Source organism: Melopsittacus undulatus, chromosome 10 (assembly GCF_012275295.1).
Source record: "Melopsittacus undulatus isolate bMelUnd1 chromosome 10, bMelUnd1.mat.Z, whole genome shotgun sequence".
In the NCBI taxonomy this organism is placed as follows: Eukaryota; Metazoa; Chordata; class Aves; order Psittaciformes; family Psittaculidae; genus Melopsittacus; species Melopsittacus undulatus.
In genome coordinates, this window is record NC_047536.1 from 5,113,309 (window position 1) to 5,133,558 (window position 20,250).

Below are 20,250 nucleotides of genomic sequence, written 5' to 3' on the forward strand. Positions count from 1 at the left end.
TGGTGGTCCCCATAGGGGCTGCTCCCCAGGAGATGAAACCCAGCAAGGCTTTTGGTGCCTCATGGGAGCCCCACCACCCTATGCACTGTGCCCTGGCTGATGGGCTGAGGCAGCTGGGGGTGACTGGGAGACAAGTGGGGGTAACTGGTGAGCAACTGGGAGTGACTGGGGGCAGCTGTAGGGCTACAGGAGAGAATCCAGGGAGCAACTGCGATCAGCTTGGAGTAACTGGGGGCAGCTGGAAGTGACTGTGGGGTAGCTGGAGGTCCAACAGAGAAGAATCCAGTGGGCAACTGGGATCAGAGAGGGGTGACTGAGGGCAGCTAAAGGCGACTGGGGAGCAGATATAGGGTCATGGGAGAGGATCCAGCAGGCAGCTGGGGTAATGGGCAGTAGCTGGGAGTGACTGGGGGCAGCTGGGGGCTGGTAGGGGGCACCGAGGTGAGACTGGGGTGCAACTCGAGGTAACCGATGAGCATCTGGACGTGCTTCGTGGCACGTGTAGGGCTACGGTAGCCAACTGCGGTCATCCGGGGGTAACTGCATGCAGAGCGGAGGTGACTGCAGCCGGCACTAGGACCGCGGGGCCGCACCAACCGCCCCGCCCCTAGCCCGTTATAAGGGCGCTCAGGGAGGTTCGGGCTGACGGCGCGGCGTGATGACGTTAGCGGGAGCGCGCGGCGGCGGCTCTCGGCTTCTCCGCCATGGCGAAGACCGTGGCCTATTTCTACGACCCGGACGTGGGCAACTTCCACTATGGTGCGGGCAGGACAGAACCGGACCGGAGGCGGCCGGGGCCGGGCAACGGAGGGACGGGGCTGGGGCTGGGGCCGGGGTCTGTCTCGGCGTGGGGTGGGCGTATGGCCTAGCCCGGCCTGGCGCCGGTCCCCTCAGTAGGGGGTCCCTGCGGCTCCCGCACGGCCCCGGTGTGTGGGGCCCGGCGGCCTTCCCCGGCGGTGACTCCCCGTGTGTTTCCCATTCAGGAGCCGGGCACCCCATGAAGCCGCACCGCCTGGCGCTCACCCACAGCCTGGTCCTGCACTACGGGCTCTACAAGAAGATGATCGTAAGCAGCGGGGCCGCCCCTGGGGCTGGGCGCGGCGAGAGGGGGCTGCGGGGGCGGCTCTGGGCAGGCAGCCGCCACAGCTGGTGTCCGTGCTTCAGCATGCGTGGAGGGGGATGGAGTGCTGTGCTCTCCCCTGCCTGCTTGAGCTGTGGCCTCCGTGGTAGGGCTTGGCCCATGTTAGGAGGTTTTTCACAGCTTTCCTGTGGTGCTGCTTGTCCTGCAGCTCCACTTTGGCACAGGAGGTAATGGAGTTGCTATAGACAAGGCTTTGAGCAGTCCTTGGGGCCCCCACTGTGTCATAGAATCATAGAATAGTTAGGGTTAGAAAGGACCTTGAGATCATCTAGTTCTAACCCCCCTGCTATGGGCAGGGACACCTCACACTGAACCATATCACCCAAGGCTTCATCCAACCTGGCCTTGAACACTGCCAGGGATGGAGCATTCACAACCTCCCTGGGCAACCCATTCCAGTGCCTCAGCACCCTAACAGTAAAGAATTTCTTCCTTATATCCAATCTAAACCTCCCCTGTTTAAGTTTCAACCTGTTACCCCCTGTCCTATCATTACAGTCCCTAATGAAGAGTCCCTCACCAGCATCCCTGTAGGCCCCCTCTGAAAGGTCCCATCATTAGTGGTCAGTGCTTATTCAAACGTGTCTGGAGCTGCAGTGCGGCTGCTGTGTGACGTTCCTGTGTCTGTAGCCCCTTCTAGGGTTGACCCAGTGAGCACTGTGGACTGTGTGATCACAGAATAGTTAAAGCTGAAAAAAACTCTCAAGATGCTTCCTTCTTCACCTTGATGCTGTAATGGGGTTCACTAATCCCATCTCACACCTGATCGCTGAGTGCCCAATGTGCTCTTCAATGCTTTTGTTGCCCAGCCAGCTCCAAGAGCTAAGTCCAGTGGGTTTTTAGTGTTGACCTGACAGAACAAAGTCAGTATAGAGTGATAGTCAAAAAGCAAATTTAAGTCTTCATCTTCTAAGAAATGATCCACTTTGGGGATAATAAGATACAACCATGAATGTGTGGAAGCCCTTTTGATATCTCTCTGACTTCACTTGGCACAAGCAGGGTTGAGCCCTGCACCTTTTCCTAGAATCCTTGTTCGCTTTTCTGCCCCTTCTTGCAGAACAGAGCAAATGAAAAGCTCTCAGGAGCACAGGGCATGTAACTTAATGCCTCACAATACAACATCAGAGCAGGAATGATGAAAGTCTTCTACAGGTCTGGCCCTGTTGAGGTGGCTTTTGTGCCTTTTGATGTGCAGAACATGCCACCTGCAGCTGTTGGTTGTCTTGGGGCAGCTTCTTCAGACTCTTGTGGGTTTGTTCTCACTTTCAGTGAGCTGTTTTGAACCATTGAGTGATTTAATTCCTGGCTGGCCTGTTTCCAGGCTGTGCTATCTGATCCAGAGGCTGGGTGTAGCTGCTGCCTATTGTCTGGGATCTGTTCAATGAGCCCTGGGAAAGGGCCCATGTCCAGAATGTTCCTCCTGTTGTACACTACAGCTCCAGGCACTTCTGAGTTTATGTACATATATGGGCAGACACAATCATGCATTTACAGTGTCTTTTCATGGGAAGTACCCTGCTAAAAGAGGCAAGAAGCACTTCTGTCATGGTCATCATCATACATAGCTAGCAAATAGGGAAGGGGGGTAAAAGAAGGGCACAAATGCACCATTACTCTGATCTGTGAGGCTTGTAAAGACTTTCTCATGTCCTTCCTCTTTGTGCTCATTCATACCACATGTGTTCCTCACTTTTCTGCAACCAGGTTCTTCCACTTGTGATCCTCTGCAAACCAGCAGATTCCCTTGTTACTCATGAGTCTGGGCAGGGATGCCCCATCCCTGGCAGTGTTCAAGGCCAGGTTGGACACAGGGGCTTGGAGCAAGCTGCTCCAGTGGAAGGTGTCCCTGCCCGTGGCAGGGGTTGGAACTGGATGAGCTTTAAGGTGCCTTCCAACCCAAACCATTTTATGGTTCTATGATAACTGGCTGGCCTTGGAGGTTAGACTGCAGTTTGTGCTCTCAAAATGGTTGTAGAACTCAATCCTGGGTTGTTGCTTTCAATTGTAGATGATTGCAAAGAACTGGTAATAGTTGGGCTTGTTCTGAGCCTGTAGAGAAGAAAGTGCAATCAGGATGTCTCAGTGCTGTGTTTTCACACCTGCAGCAGCATGCCTTAGTACTATGTTGTGAGCTGCTGAGAAAATGTGGTGATTGTGCAGAGCTGCCAGACAGAAATGTGTCACTTCCAGTCCCATCCAACAGCTCCACATCCTTCTTATGCCATCTTAAAAGCTGAAAACCACAGAGGAAGCTGCTTCCTGAACAGTCAGTGACTGGGAAAGTTATGAGCAAATAAAAGCAGGGATTGTGGTCAGCTGTGACTATAAAAGGTCCTGTTAAGGTTGTGTTGTGGTAACATCATTATGTGACTTCCCTGCCTCCTCCAAATAAAAGGTTGCCATCTTGACAAGCTGGGTTTGCCTCCTTCCACCTTTCCCAGCTTTCCTGTGGCTGTGGTGGTGTGAGATTGCAGTGAATTTAGGGGTAAACTTAAACAGGGGAAGTTCAGGTTAGATATGAGGAAGAAGCTCTTCCATGTGATGGTGCTGAGGCGCTGGCACAGGGTGCCCAGAGAAGCTGTGGCTGCCCCATCCCTGGCAGTGTTCAAGGCCAGGTTGGACACAGGGGCTTGGAGCAGCTGCTCCAGTGGAAGGTGTCCCTGCCTGTGGCAGGGGTTGGAGCTGGATGAACTTTAAGGTCCTATCCAATCCAAACCATTCTATGATTCTGTGATTGCTGGGAGCAGGGTAAAGGGTGGAAGGAGGCAGGTTGTTTCCTCTGCCAGCAGCTGAGCCTTTTGGTCTTTCCCCCATTTCCCTTTCTGCTTTGAATCACACATTCCTACTTTTTGTTCTCCAAGAGACGCTCTGGATATCTTTGAGGACTTATTTCTTTTCCATTATGGCTCTTTAGCTTTGGGCTTGGTCTTGTTTGATTTAATTAACCATCAGGATTTCTGGGAGAGCCCTCATGGGATCAGGAAGGCTACAGCAGCTCCTTCAGCAGCTGCACTATAGGCTCATGCTGTGAATTGCTTCATCTTCCTCCTTTGAGTTGTCAGAGGCAGGAGCCTCTTGAGAAACACCAAACCCCACACATCCATGTGGGAAACTCCATTGCCACACACAAATTGGATCAGGAAAAGAGATTATGGGTTTGTTGTGTCTCTGAAAACTGACATTCTGCTGCTTAGCCCAGGAAACAGTTACCTTGGTGCAGCTGCCCTCATAAATTTTCCCTTTGAAGACAAGCTTGTGCTCTTACTATTTTATTCCACTTTTTTTGTAAAGGGCCTTCTTTAATTAAAGATAAACTGGGAAACACATAAAAGCTCTTTTATTGATTTTTAGTGCAACTGAAATTGCTTCTTGCCAGGTACGTGGTGTTAATTTTTAACTCCCTGTATATTGAGGTATGTGCATTAAGTGCCAAACTGGCAAGTCTGTATTGTCACAAGGGCTTAAATTTGAATCCATCCACTTCCCTGAGCATTTTTTGCCAGCTTTCCAAAGAAAACAAACCTGATGCAACTCTTCCATCTGTCTGTGAGCCTTTTGCAAGTGACTTTGGAACCTCTTAGTCCACTGCAAGCAATTCCAGTGGAGCGACTGGGACCACCCTTATGTGAAGGACTTAAAATTGTGTGAAAGCTGTTAAATAGTGCCCCAGATGAAGAGAAAACTTGGTAGGAAAACAGGCTTTGTGGAGCAACTCATTGAATTTAAATGAACAGAGGTGTCAGGAAGCCAATGTACTGGGATGGTTTTTGATATATCACATGCAGGTTGTTTGCTTATTAGCTTGAGACTTCTCACAGCCAAAGCAAACCCAAGTTTGGATGGGAAATAAGTCTTGCCTTTCTCTCTTGAAGGTTTTCAAACCATACCAGGCATCCCAGCATGACATGTGCCGATTCCACTCCGAGGACTACATAGACTTCCTGCAGAGAGTGAGTCCCAACAACATGCAGGGGTTCACCAAGAGCCTCAACGCCTTCAATGTGGGAGATGACTGGTGAGTGCTCTTTGCCTCCTCCACAGTCATAAATGGGGTGCTCATACATGGCTGTGTCCAGAGATCCCATTTAGGATGTTCCATTTCTTTCCTGTTTTTAACCGGGATGAGGTTTGTGTCCCTCTTGTGTGTCTCAGATTACTAGAACCTCCTCAACTCCTTTCACTTCTCCTTAGCTCTTGCAGTCATCCTTTTTAGATCTACATTTAGGCTGTAAGCTTGTTGCATTAGAGATGGTATTTCTGCTTGTTCTTTCAGACCCTCAGTTCTTGAACATGCTGACTATCTCTTTTAATGCCCTTTTAACCACCTTAATATATGCATGTTAAGTTCAAGACAGCTTTGAGAGCCTGAGTTTCAGGTAGAATTAAGGAGATACTCATGCTTCTGTACAAAACTACGTGAGATCTTGTTGAGAACATTCCATTTCAGCCTTTAGTGCTTGTGGGAGATGAAACTTGAAAGAAATGTGTGGAAGGGCTCTGCAGGTGACTGAGGAAATGGCAATATGCCTTGCCTGGTTGAGGATTATAAGGGCTGTCAGTAAGGTTGTTATGTGTTCTGTGAAGTGGAAAGCTTTCAAGTACTAGCATGGAAGGAGTTAAGTTAGATAGAGAGCAGTGTTAGCCCAAGAAGATACCAGTAGAGCCTGGGGTTTAATATTTAGGCTGAGAATAAGAAGACTGTTCTGTAACCTTGCTGCTCTGATAATCAAAGACCATCTTATCAGAAATGAAAGGGGAAATAAGACCCTGTGGTCTTTAAGCCATCGCTTGACAGTGAATGAAATGTGGGACACTATGTCAGCCAGCTGGTGACACAGGGGCTAAATGTCCTGTGTTTCTGTACTCTCCCAGTGACTGGGCTGGCTCTGCATGGTGGGATGGATTGGGCCTTAGTGCTGTCATAAAAGCCATGTTCAATATGACCCAGCAGTAAGTACTTGCAGCCCAGAAAGCCATCCATGTCCATGGAGAGGGGCTTTGCACAAGGGCCTGTAGGGGTGGGACAAGGGGGAATGGCTTTAACCTGCCAGCAGAGAAATTAAGATCAGCTCTCAGGCAGAAGCTCTTCCCTGGGAGGGTGCTGAGGCGCTGGCACAGGGTGCCCAGAGAAGCTGTGGCTGCCCCATCCCTGGCAGTGTTCAAGGCCAGGTTGGACACAGGGGCTTGAAGCAACCTCTCTAGTGGAAGGTGTCTGTGGCAGGGGGTTTGGAACTGGATGAGCTTTAAAGTCCCTTCCAACCCAAACCATTCTAGGGTTCATCTCCAGTTGCAGTGTATGGCATGGAGGGCTGTGTGCCTGAAAGCAGAGTAGGGGCAAGATCTAGATACAGCCATGGGGGAGATATTGTAGGAGCAGACCAGCCCTCCCCTCTCCTCAGCATCTCTAATCCTGTCCCAGATCTGGCCCATGTCAGCAGGGCTGCAGGACAGGCTCCAGCATGGTTGTGAGCGGGGAAGCCTTGGCAGGGCTGGCTTGCAAGCTTTGTTAATTGCTATCAAACTCAGAGTTTCTCATTGTGTTTGTGGCTGGATTGCTCCCTGCTGGCTTTCAGTGTGTATAAGCAGGGTCAGAGTGATCCCAAATTAATTGTTTCACAGAGTCAGTTGTGATCTTGCTCAGGTGATGTCCCTAGACAGTTTTATTCCTGGCTTTGTTCTGGAGAACAAGGTGATGTCCTGTGTTTGAATCGTGGTTTCTTTTCCAGCCCAGTGTTTCCAGGCCTCTTTGAATTTTGCTCTCGCTATACCGGGGCCTCCCTGCAGGGAGCAACACAGTTGAACAACAAGGTAACCGAGCTGCTGGCCTTATCTCTTGAAACACAGTTGGCTTTTATGATGGTGTTTCATTTAAGGAGAACCTACTGGCTTTGTTCTGTAAAGCAGAATAGCCAGCAGTGCTCTGCTGCAGTGTGAATACTTAGTGCTGTAGGACTATTAAGCTTAAGAATGTTCCTGTACTGTCAAAGGCAACCGTACAGTAGATGTTTAATTTGAATGGAGTCAGAGGATACTGATGCTGCACATACTAAAGCCATAAAGTTCCCTTAGCACTGTGGAGTGAACCTGGAGTTCTCAGTGAAACTGACTGCTGAGAGACCAGGAGTGCTATGGGCCATGTACTGAATGAGCCCACACAGAAGGCCTGAAGAAGAAGGTCACTTAGGAGTGTATAAAAAAGTAATCTACATAGGGTTGAGTCTCAGAGGCTGAGAGAGGTGTGATGAGAGGGAAGAACAAGTGCAGAAACAAACTGTATGTGCTTGGTGCCTGGCTGCTGCTGGCTGGTGAGGGAGCACTGGTGGTGGGAGATGATCTTCTGTGCCCTAGCAGAGAATGTAGAGCACAGGGCTAATCCAGTATAGATGTAGTGTAGCCAAAACCAGTTACTGTGGGGATGGTGAGGCACTTTCACAGGGTACCCAGAGAAGCTGTAGCTGCCCCATCCCTGGCAGTATTCAAGACCAGGTTGGATGGGGCTTGGTGCAACCTGCTCTAGTGGAAGGTGTCCCTGCCTCTGGAAGAGGTTTGGAATTGGGTGAGCTTTAAGCTCCCTTCCAACTCAAATCATCCTCCATAAGCAAAGGAAAGGCCAGAATGGTGTTTGTGTGCCAGAGGGCTGTACAGGTTGAAGTGGGTGCAAGGTTGTTGTTACCACATTGTCACCTGAAACTAACTTACCTTTCCTTTCCTAGATCTGTGACATTGCAATAAACTGGGCAGGGGGCCTGCATCATGCGAAGAAGTTTGAGGTAATGAGGCAATTGTGTGTATTCCTACTTGTTGAGGCCTCAGCTCTGTGTTATCCTGTTCTAATGCTGTTCTGTTTTCTCTGTCTTACAGGCTTCTGGGTTTTGTTATGTTAATGACATAGTTATCGGCATTCTGGAGCTGCTCAAGTAAGGACCTGGGGCAAGTGCAGTCCTGTCCTGGTTGGCTGTAGTTTCCCTTTTCTCTGCTCCCCTTTTCATTTGTCTTTCTAGTATCCAGGAAGACCAATGAACAGCTCAGTTGTTGTCCTGGCTTCTTCAAATATAGGAAGTGGGGCTTGAGAATTGCAATACCTGACTCCAGTTTCACTGCATGCAGGTTAAGAGATACAAAAGAGTCATAGAATCATAGAATAGTTAGGGTTGGAAAGGACCTTAAGATCATATAGTTCCAACCCCCCTGCCACGGGCAGGGACACCTCACACTAAACCATATCACCAAGGCTTCATCCAACCTGGCCTTCAATTCCATTTCTCATCCACCTGTGAAATGCTCATTTCAAGGTCTCCTGACTCTCAGCATTTTGGCCACAGTGAGCCTCTTGTAGGTAAATGCAAATTATGGCTCACAGGAGGCAGGTAAATGACTCAAATCTGTCTTGATTTGCTTGAGTGGCTTAAGAACTGGATTTGAGCAACACGTGGATGATCAAAGGACATTTGCTTTGAGTAGAAAAGAGATTACTTCTCTTTTGAGAAATTGAAAAATAAATTCAGAGTGAAAGAGCTACAGAAATACCTTCAGCTTTTTGAGTAAATTGATTTTTAAATTACTTTTCTTTTACTTTCCAATGTACTCCTTGCCCCTGAATCTAAGAAGAGATATTACAGAGTTAAAAAAGATTTGGGTTGACCAGATAGCAATTTTGTGACTGGTGACAAGCCTGCTTGCTCTCGAAGTCAGATGTATGGGATGTACTGGAGTGTCCTGTATCTCTTTCCTCTCCTCCAGTCTTCCTGCTGTGTTTCTAACCTCAGGTCTTCACTGTGAATCTCTGTGCACTCATTTTCTAGTCTCATATGAGTCCCATATACTGGAGGCTTCAAGTACAGCCCAGTTACCCCTTAAAGGAGATTATAATATCACAGAATCTCAGACTGGTTTAGGTTAGAAGAGACCTTAAAGCTCATCCAGTTCCAACCCCTGCCACAGACAGGGACACCTTCCACTAGAGCAGCTTGCTCCAAGTCCCTGTGTCCAACCTGGCCTTGAACACTGCCAGGGATGGGGCAGCCACAGCTTCTCTGGGCACCCTGTGCCAGCGCCTCAGCACCCTCACAGGGAAGAGCTTGTGCCTAAGAGCTCATCTCAGTCTCCCCTGTTCTGGCAGGTTAAAGCCATTCCCCTTGGTCTGTCCCTACAGGCCCTTGTCCAAAGCCCCTCTCCAGATTTCCTGGAGCCCCTTTAGGCACTGGAGCTGCTCTCAGGTCTCCCCTTAAGGAGATTTCTCTTCAGGCTGAACCAGCCCAGCTATCTCAGCCTGTCTCTGGAGCAGAGGTGTATTTGACCATTACCCTAATGCATTACTTCTGATGAACTCCCCTTCTCTATCCTGTCCCTGTGACCCAGCAGGCTTGTTCTCCAGTAAATTTAGTACAGTCTGGTGTTCTTGGGACTCACCAGCTGGGACATATTGCTGCCAGTTCTCTGGGACATGGAGGAAGTAAATGTTCTGCCTCTTCCTTGGCTAGCCTGTCTTTCATTTCCTGATATGATTGAAGTGTTGGAGCTCTTAATAATTTGCTAATGACATCTTGCTTGTAGAGGGAGCCAAAGCCTGCAACCCATGCCATGGGTTTGGAACCAGGTGATCTTTAAGGCCCCTTCCAACCCAAACCATTCTGTGATTCTATGATTCTATAAAATAGGTTCTCTTCAGTATGTGCTTCCCAAGACATTTCTGGCCTCATCTGACAACCTTTTACTCTAATATCTATTTCCAAGCACATCAGAAGTAAAGGTTTTAGTGGTGGGGTATGTTTGACTCTAAAATGTCTCATATTGAGTTGTTTTGGCAAGTGGCTTATGGGTGGATGTTGATGGTGGTGGTAGTCAGGGTATCGGGTAATGCTGAGGCATGGGAGGAACAGTGAGGTTGGCTGTGGAGAAGACAGTAATGCCATTTTCCTCCTGTGTTTAACAGGTATCACCCACGTGTGCTGTACATTGATATCGATATCCACCATGGAGATGGGGTGCAGGAGGCTTTCTACTTGACAGACCGTGTCATGACAGTGTCATTTCATAAATATGGGAACTATTTCTTTCCTGGTACAGGTAGGTATTTTTCCCTTACAGTGTGAACCTGGCCTCACTTCAGAATCCTTTGGAAGCTCTGCAGGAGTGTACAAGTGTAAAACCATGAAATGAGAGCTGCAGGGAGAAATGATGGAAGAAAGAGCATGGAAGAGCAATCACAGAGGAGCAGAAGTGTAGTTATTTGTTAAAAAGAGGGATCCTAGCTAGGTTAAGAGGTCTCAGCCCAGATCAGATCTGGCCTTCCCACACCTCTGAAGCCTCAGAGCTGTTGTGATTCTCCTGTCTTTCCCTGGCCAGGTGACATGTATGAAGTTGGTGCAGAGAGCGGACGTTACTACTGTCTCAATGTGCCTCTGCGGGATGGTATTGATGACCAAAGTAAGTGTTTCCTGACCTTTCCCCTTGCCAAGGTGCTTGCTGGTCCTTCTCCAGAGCCAAGCCAAATCTACCTTTCTCTCCACAGGTTATAAACACCTCTTCCAGCCAGTCATTAACCAGGTGGTAGATTACTATCAGCCCACCTGCATAGTGCTGCAGGTAAGAAAGTGTATTCATCCCTTTGAGATTTGAGTGGGCTGCTATCAGTGTATTACCTCCTGTTCCTGGGGAGTCAGGGTTGCTATGTGTCCTGGCCTAGCTGCTGTCCCTACCCTCTGGTGAATAAGGATGGACAAGGGGTGGGAATGCTGTTCTATCTGGAAAACAATGCCTCTGTAGCAGGAACTCTGTTGTTCTTTTTCCACTCCCCAGTGTGGTGCTGATTCTCTGGGTTGTGACCGTTTGGGTTGTTTTAACCTCAGTATCAGAGGACATGGGTAAGTACAGCAGGGCTGGGGCACAGCAGGTGATTGAAAGACCATCCTTTAATCTGTGGGGCTCTCCTGAGTCCTGTGCTGTGAGGATTGAGCTTTGACTTCAGCCTTCCAGCAGCACCAGCAAGGTTTTGGGCTTTTGTTAATTCTGATGTGACAGGAGGGGGTCTCAGAATGAGGCTTCATAGCAGGTGCTGGCTCACAGCCATGGTTCAGGCTGCCTGGGTGGAAGCTCTGAACGCGGGTATATCACACCAGCCATGGTGACAGTGGGACTGGGCTGTGTGTGCTCGCAGCCCAGAACTCCCCATGTGCAGGCCTGCATCCCCAGAGCATGAGCAGCAGGTCAGAGATGGGATTCTGCCCCTCTCCTATGTGCTGGAGAGACTCAGTTTAAACATTAGGCAGAGGCTCTTCCCTATGAGGCTGCTGAGGCGCTGGCACAGGGTGCCCAGAGAAGCTGTGGCTGCCCCATCCCTGGCAGTGTTCAAGGCCAGGTTGAACACAGGGGCTTGGAGCAGCTGCTCCAGTGGAAGGTGTCCCTGCCTGTGGCAGGGAGTGGAACTGAATGAGCTTTAAGGTCCCTTCCAACTCAAACCATTCTAGGATTCTATGTAGTGGTGTTTTAGTGCATAGTGACATTTCTGACATATGGATGTGTGCTGCAATTAACAGCTCTGGCATTTTTTCTTTTGGGGTTTCTAGGGAATGTGTGGAGTATGTGAAGAGCTTCAATATCCCCTTGCTGGTGCTGGGAGGAGGTGGTTACACAGTCCGCAATGTGGCACGTTGTTGGTGAGTCTCTCCTCTGCTTGTTGAGGGTCACTGGATGAGCAGCTGCTGTGGGCTGTGTCCCTTCATGCACCGCGTAGCTTTCTGGACTGAGCTTATCTTTTTCCATGTTTCCAGGACCTATGAAACATCATTGCTTGTAGATGAAGCCATTAGTGAAGAGCTCCCTTACAGTGGTAAGTTGGAATTTTGTGTTTTCCTCATGAGCTAAGGTATTTGTTACATCATTAACACTTCTGGTCTGCATTGACCAGAGACAGGAGAAGGACAAAAGAGGCCTTGGTTGTTTTCTACCACCCACTTTTCTGGGCAAATGCACCATTACTGTATTACGTATCATTTAATCTAGATTGTTTCCTGCTTAGTGACCTGAGTGTTTCTTTTACTGGCTGTTTCATACAATTCCTTGTGGATGCAGAGCTATAAATCACTCTGATTTTTAGGGTCTGATCCCTCCTAGCATGGTGGGAGTGAGCTCTGCTCTCCGCAGAGCACTCTGGGCTCTGTGCTGTAACTATCTCATTCCATCACAGAGTACTTCGAATACTTTGCTCCAGACTTCACCCTTCATCCTGATGTCAGTACAAGGATTGAAAATCAGAACTCCAGACAGGTAAGTCCTTGCAGCCTTATTGCAGGGGTAGCTGGTAGTAGCAAAACCCTGGGGTTGATGCTGTGCTGTGTAGAACCAGGTAGAGGTTTCCAGGCAAGGAATTCTTGTGGGGCTGAAAACTGACCAAGAACAAGCAGAACCTTTCTTTTGGGATTTCAGGAAGTCTCCCAGCATTTGAAAGCCTTCCTGGGTTGCCCATTTTGTGTGTGAGTTTCAGTGTCTGAATTAACTCCTTCCTCCGTCTGCTCTGATAAACAGTTTCTTGCACACCTTTGCTTCTCATGGTCACCACAGAGGTGATGCAGGCAGGTAGCAGTGGTTGGTGCACACTGCCAGGTCTCACTGTGGTCGTCCCTGTCTCTTTTTCCCGTATAGTACTTGGATCAGATCAGGCAGACAATATTTGAGAACCTGAAGATGCTGAACCATGCTCCCAGCGTGCAGATCCATGATGTCCCTTCTGACTTGCTCAGCTATGATCGCACAGATGAGCCTGATCCAGAGGAAAGAGGCTCCGAGGAAAACTACAGCAGGTACCAGATCCCCTTCTGGAGAAGGGATCTTCCCTTCCTGTCCTGATACACTGGAGACCATCTGTTTCCTAGAACAGATACTGAATCATTTCCAAATCTCTGGTTTTTAGAGAGCCTCTATCTAGAAATGGATGGTCTCCTCCCACAACATGTTATGGGGTGTTTGGGTGCAGGGCATCTCCTGACCTTCAGTGGTAGAAGGCATTCTCCTGTGGCCTCCAGGGTGCCAGGGCTCTCCTTGCTGATGGTGATTGTCTCTCCCCCAGGCCTGAAGCTGCCAATGAGTTCTATGATGGTGACCACGATAACGACAAAGAGAGTGATGTTGAGATCTGAGAGCTCTGCTGTGGGGCAATGGACTGTGGGGGGGTCCCACATTGGACATGGGTGCTTGGAGCAGGTAACTGGTGTAGGACCCAGTTAGCCCTCCCTTTGAATTTGATTGTATGTGGTGGCAGCAGAAACAACACCACTGCAGGCTTCTGCTACCTGGAGAGGCAGAGAGCAGGGAAACGTGTTCCTACCATGTTACGGTTCCAGTTGTCACTGCTCTGGGATATAGGAACTCAAGTAGCACTTGATCTGTGCTGTATTCTGGCTACAGACATGCAGCTGCCTTCAGAGCCTGACTCATGGTGGTTCCTTCACATCATATAACTCCCATACAGGCTCCTGCCAGCAGCATGGAGTTGGAGTGGTTGTGCCTATGATCTCTGCCTCTCTTCTGCAGCAGCACGTGATACATCCTTCCCTCCCCAGCCTACTATTCAGGTACCCAGTTGCCTGTCCTCTGAAGCCTGCACTGAAAGCTGCTTCCTGATGTCCCTCCTAACCATCTGATACTCCACAGCTCAAGGAAAACTGTTCAAGAAGACAAGGCCAGTTGTGGGATAGGGGTTGGGAGAGTCCCTGGGACAGGGAGCAGCTTGATGGAGTAGGATGGAGGAATGGATGCAAGGCATAGTCTTGTTCATCCTCTCCTTCCCCCATCAGTTTTTGTGTTCCAAGTGAGTACTGCAACACTTCGAGTTGGACCTAACTTCCCTGTTCTCTATATTCAAGAGGCTAAAATCACTGGAGCAGAGGTTGTCTTGCACCCCTAATACAGCTTCCAGCTGCATTTTCCAAGGTCACAGATGGCCCTTCTGTGTTAGCAAGAGATTTGGGCTGCTTGCTCAGAGTGGAAACCATTCCCTCTTCACTGTAAGGTGTTACTCTGCTTGTGGGTGAGGGAAGCTGCTTCCTCCAGGGTCTGCCTACTTGCCCTCACACAGCAGAGATTTCCTTTGGCCATCCTTCAGATCCCAGACTTTGCTGCTCCTCCTCCCACATCATCACCTGGTACCTGGTTCGGAGCGTGTTTGGGGAGGCGGGAGGGCTTTAGCCTCTGTCTGTACTGTTCTGGTTGTTTACTGACGTCTTTAAATATTAAAAGAAGAGGCAGTATTTTTCTTACCTGATCTGTTGTTTGTCTGTTTAATGCTCACGCCCTCGGCTCCTGTCCTCAAGATTGAGAACATGAGACTCATTCCCAGCAGTGTAGTGTCTGAACATGAGGACTATAAACCCTTGAGTGTTGGAGGTGGTATCTCCAAATGTTAGAGGAGCATCAAATGAAGTTAGAAAGGGGCCAGCTTAAGAAGGAGGAGATTGCTTTGCACACATGAAGGTGAGCTGTGCAAGCTTTTGTCACCAGATAATGTGAATGTGGCTTCAGAAAGAAATTGGGGATGGGGGGAAATCAAGGCTGTTAATACAGAGACACTTCTGGGTTCAGGTTAGTGGTGGCTGGGTGAGTACTCTGGGGAAGCATTGCTGTGTGCTTGCCCTGTGCTTGTACCATTCCTGCCTTTGTCATTTGGTCACTGCTGGGTGGGCACAGGGCTAGATGGACCTTTAAGCTCTAAGATCCCTTCAAACCCAAACTGTTCTAAGATCCTATGAGACAGGACTTGGTGAAGAGTTTTCTCCTGGGACAGAATTACGCTGCATGAAGGAAAACCCAAAGAGGCTGTTTGAAGCTCAGTGTTGCTATGCTGTGACCTGCAGATCTGTAGGACAGGAGCGGTGGCGCTGGGGGGGTTCTGCAGCAGAGCAGTGGGTGCTTTTGTCCCATTGGAGCTGCTCTTTCCCCTTCAGGCAGGTCTCCCTGCAAGCCGGGTCAGGGTGCAGAGCTGCCTTTGGACACCAGGTGGCAGATGGATCTCTTGCTGTGTATGGAGGCTCTGTGTCCTGCTGCTGCCTGTGCTTCCAGCCCTGGTGGGAGCCTGACAGGGGGCTTCAGACCTGGAGGAGGGATATGGGGGGAGGACAGAGTCCTGGCTGTGCTCTGGGAGAGCTCAGGGAAACCCCAGAGTGATACAGCCACTGCAGAGCCCATCAGAGGCAGGGGATCAATTCAGGCCTACCCTATTTTATGTTAAAATCAGTGCACCTTGGTTAATAAACTGAGCTCAGGATTATCTGCATGCCAGGCATAGCTTCTGCTCTCCCCAGTCCCACTGAAGCCAGAAGGGTGAACCAGGAGCCCACTAGAAGCATTTCTTCTGCCTGGGAATGAATGAGGGAGTCAAAAAGTGCAGGTAGGACAAATCATAGAATCCCAGACTGGTTTGTGTTGGAAGGGACCTTAAAGCTCACCCAGTTCCAACCCCTGCCACGGGCAGGAACACCTTCCACTAGGGCAGCTTGATCCAAGCCCATGTCCAACCTGGCCTTGAGCACTGCCAGGGATGGGGCAGCCACAGCTTCTCTGGGCACCCTGTGCCAGCGCCTCAGCACCCTCACAGGGAAGAGCTTCTGCCTAAGAGCTCATCTCAGTCTCCCCTGTTCTGGCAGGTTAAAGCCATTCCCCTTGGCCTGTCCCTACAGGCCCTTGTCCAAAGCCCCTCTCCAGGTTTCTTGTAGAAGACTGCCAGTCCTGTTCCATTTGTCACCCACCAGCATGCCCAAGTCCTTCTCTGCAGGGCTGCTCTCAATCCATCCCCCAGCCTGTATTGACATTGGGGATTGCCCTGGCCTCACTGAGCATGATGTGGTTTGTATGGCACACTCCAGCCTGTGCAGGTCCCTCTGGATGATATTCCTTCAAGTGCATCACCTTCCCCACTCAGCCCACCCACAGGTGAGTCCAGGCTGTGGGTGCACTCAATCCCACTGTCTCAAGCCACTGATATTAAATGGTGCAGGCATCAGTATGGACCCTGGAGGGGGACACCACATGTTCAATTTGGCCATTGAGCCACTGACTGTAACTCTCAGGGTGCAGCTATGTGATAATAACATGGCTGATACATAATAACCATTGCTTATCCACCTAATAAGATCCAGAGCTTTGCTGGAAGTCCTTAGCACTAGCAGGCCAGATCCAGAAAGTATTTAGCTCCTAACACATAGAAACTTAAGATACCATTAACAGACAGTGGTGCTGCATGCACCCAGCCATGAGTCAGGGACCTGAATGCCTTGTGTGGCCCAAGCTAAAGCTTCTCTCCAAATTGAACTTTGGGGGTTTCTGCAGATGCTGCCCAGCACTGGCAGAGCTCCCAAAATGTCTTCCCCTGGTTCGCCAGGCTCTTCAGGTGTTCACAAATGCATTTAAAGCGTCCCTATGTGCTCTTCACATGTCTCCAAATTTCCAGGATGCTGGGAGCCATCACTTCGTCTTGCTCACAGGTGTCTTGCTAAGGGATCCCTGGCACTAAGTGTCTCCTCAAGCCAATACCTCCTTCCCTTGTCCTCTTCCAGTCCCATGTCTCCAGCTCCATCACCTCTCTCTGGTGAAGTAGAGGCCTTCAGCCTCCTGCAGCTGTAGCTTCTCCCTCACACATCCATGCCTGTTGCACCACCATTGGCTGAGCAAGTGACAGTGAATAGGGATGGAAACTTCTCTCTTCCTCTGTTGCTTAGGAATATTCTTAGGCAAGATGGAGAAGTCTGTCCCCAAACCCAGGGTTTGGTAAATCCTCATTCAGAAGTGTCTGCTGATTGGGGGAGCTCACCAGGCATCCCTCCAGCACTGTGGAATGATTCCAATTCAAAGGGTCCTCTGGAGGTCTCTGGTCCATCTGTCCTGGTCCAAGGAAAGCCCGACCTGAAAGTTAGAGATTGCCCAGGGTCCTTTGGCAGTTAAATTTGAATCTCTTCAAGGACAGAGACTGGAGGATACAACCGAGCTCCCTTCCTGGTGCTTAACCACCCTCATGAATGTTTTCACATTCTGCTTGTATCAAGTCAGGATTTTCCCTATTTGAGTTGGTGGCTGTTATGCCTTAGCCTTCTCCCTGCTCTTGCTTCCTTGTTTCTCCTGGAGTGCTGCTGGGAAGCACACATTGACAGCATCTCTACCTTTACAGAGTGCTGGGAGAGATGCTGGTGGGAAACTAATTGCTCCTTTGCTTTTTGGATGAGGCAGAACCTCTTTGGAGAGCTTTCTCCCTGAATCTCCCATTTCATCTCTGTATCATGTCCTAGGGAGAGGGTTTTGAGCCTATTCCCTGGAGTTTCCGAACACTGGAATCACTCCTCACCACACTGAGGCACTCTGTAAGTACAGGTACAGCATTAGCTGGTCTGGGGGTGTTTGTACATTCCCACTCCTTCCCACCCGCCTGTATCAGAGTCTGGAGAGGAGAACTACAACCAGCTCACAAACCTCCTGTAGCATGGCTGTGTATTTTAGCAGCTCATGTTTTCACCTTGCAACAGGCAATGGTGTTACCTCTAGGTCTCAGACTGACCTTTAGTTACACTCCAGGGCAAGCAGCACTTTCCCTGCCCTTGCAGTGCCATCCCTTTGGCACCCGGCCTGCTCCAGCTGCAGCAGACATCCCAGTACAGGTATTATTCCAGGTGGATGTCGTGTTTCTAACGGAAGATGTGTAGAAAAGTAAGTGGGTGCAGGGTCAGACTGTCACCCAGGGCTGCCTCCTTGGGAGCAAGGAGCTGCTGCTGTCCCTGTTGCAGGTGCTCACTTCTGAGGATGCTACAGGTGATGGATGCACTCAACTCTGGGATGCAGCTCCTGCCCGTCCCAGGCTGCTGCCACTGCAAGAAGCACTTGAGATATTACTGATGGGCTTGCACGCACTGTGTGGTGCTTACTGGGGGACACTGGGAGCTGGGCTTTGCCTCTGGTAGCCCCTATATTTATCCATCACGTTCACACTGGGACATCAGTGCTGAGCAGTGATTTTATTTGCAATTTGAGCATCAAGAGGCCCCTGCTTGAACCCCAGGTCAGGGCCAGGGGTGCCCAAGGGTCTGTATTAACCTTATGTGGGTTTGGGGGTTTTCTGGCTGTAAAAACCCGGGTCTTTCTGTGTGCCCCCCTGGTTGTGTGTTCCCATCCCCAGGTCCCTTGCAGTGCTGTTTTCATCCGCCAGGTGCGCGCAGTTGAGCCACCTTGGCTCGCTTCCTGGGAATGAGCTCAGCGGCTTGTGATTGGGAGAAGGGATCAGTCGCTTTGCTGACGAGCGGCTGACGCATCCCTGCATCCTTCCCTGCATCCCCCATCTCTCCCCCCGCGACCTCCTTTTCCAGACAAAGACAGGAAGTGCTGGCTGCGTGCGCATCCCATCCTGCGCACTACCAGCCCCCACTTCTGCCCTGCCCCCCCTCTTCTGCTCTGCGCCCCCTCCTCCCCCTTCCCCCCCCCCCCCCGAACCTGGAATAAAGAGCTCAGCTCCCATTGCCTTTGTCCTGTCAGACAGATTCCTTTGGGATATTTGTCTTTCCTTTCAATGCCTCTGACAAGGCCATAATTGGGGGGGGGGGTCCATCTGCTGCTGAGGGGAGCAGGGGATCGCAGGGAGAAATCACCTGCCCTGGCACACAAAGGCAGCTCTTGCCCCCCAGCCTTTTGGGTGCTTGGTTGTCAGGCAGTTTGAGAGCAGAAGGGATTAGCAGTGGTTTGTGCCATTAAAAATGACAGGGATCTCTGCAGCTTTGTGTGAGTCCCTCTCTGCACCCCTCTGCTGTGGGGAACTCCCATATCTCCAGTGCACCCCTTTCCTGCCCTGTGCTCTCAGCCCATTGCTGTTATGCCAATGCAGTGCTCCTCTATTCCTGGTCCCCCAAAACCCCTTCTCTGCAGGCACTATAGGTTCATGTGGGTGCCCAGTAACACCAGCATGCCCTGGTCCTGCTGGGGACCACCATCCCACCGAGTCCGTGTCTATTGCTCGTGCCCCATGGCACTATCTCACCAGGCTGGGGTCCACCCTGATGTCTCACTGTGCTTTCCCAGCACTCCCAGCCTGAGTCACCTCGGGGATGCTGAGGATACACCCGTCTTTAGCAGCCCCAGAGCTATGTTTTGCAACTCTTTTTCACTTCCCCGTTGCTCACAGGATGAGGTGTTCTGGCACCTCGTCTGTTGGTGTCCCTTCTTAGGCAGCAACACTGCACAAATACGTGATGCTTCGTGCACTCCTGCTGCCGGTTTTGACCTGTCCAGCTCCCTGCCATCCCAGTGCCCTTGCTTGGCTCTTGCCATGCGGGGGACATGCCCATAGTTTTTCAGCTGCAGAAATGACAGTGATAAACCTAACACCCCCCGAGTGTCCCATCCACTGTGTCTGCACCCCAGCATGCTGCTAAAGCAGGAGCATCACCTGGAGCTCCAGCTTGGAGATTCACCCAGATCCCACTAAAAGGATGGCTCTCTCCCAGGGAAGGCCCTTAAAGGTATTGTGGTAGTGAGGTGGGGTTTGCTGTGTGCAGCTTTGTGGTGTATAAGTGCTGGTACCCCCAAACTGGTGCTTGCCAGGCTGGGTGTTTGCAGTTGTGGTGCCAAAATGTGTGCTGGGGACCCTGCTCCTGGCTGAATTCAATCCTTTGGTGTTAGGACTTTACCTGCAGTCACCCATATAAGCATTTTCTCTCTGTATTTTCGTATTTTAAACCTCCTTGCTTTTCTTCCTCCTTTTCCTCAGTGTTTAAGTTGCAACAAAGGACTCAGGATCCTGGATCTATTTGTGATGTTGTCTCATAGCTGAGTGATGTCTTTTGGACTTTTTTTGAACTGATCTTGTGAAAGCTTCTTGCAAAATTCCCTTGGGAATTTAAGTCTCTGATCCAAATGGAATTTTGGCCTACACTGACATGCTCCTGGCTTGAAAGTTTGGATGCTCAGTGAGTGGCTTACAAGGTACCTGTGTGCCCATTTTGCATGTACCCTTTTGTCCCTAAACCTTTCCTAGAGACAGCATCTGGTCACCTCGTCTCAGGAGGGTGCTGGTTCTCCCCTCATGTCTGTCTTCTGCCCTTTTTCCCATCCCTGGGCCTGTTTGTGTTCCTACAAGAGGT

The 20,250-nt window shown here is 50.2% G+C and overlaps 1 protein-coding gene across 1 annotated transcript; it reads left to right on the forward strand.

Moving 5' to 3' along the window:
- The first annotated feature begins 630 nt into the window (after positions 1–630).
- On the forward strand, positions 631–14,397 carry HDAC3 (histone deacetylase 3). The gene is made up of 15 exons (XM_034066973.1): positions 631–759; positions 984–1,066; positions 5,017–5,159; positions 6,871–6,952; positions 7,858–7,914; positions 8,006–8,061; positions 10,077–10,210; positions 10,490–10,570; positions 10,656–10,729; positions 10,943–11,007; positions 11,710–11,799; positions 11,914–11,972; positions 12,330–12,409; positions 12,785–12,942; positions 13,209–14,397. Exons 1-15 carry the CDS (start codon positions 705–707, stop codon positions 13,276–13,278), a joined length of 1,287 nt encoding a protein of 428 aa, XP_033922864.1. The 5' UTR covers positions 631–704; the 3' UTR covers positions 13,279–14,397.
- Positions 14,398–20,250: the final 5,853 nt, after the last annotated feature.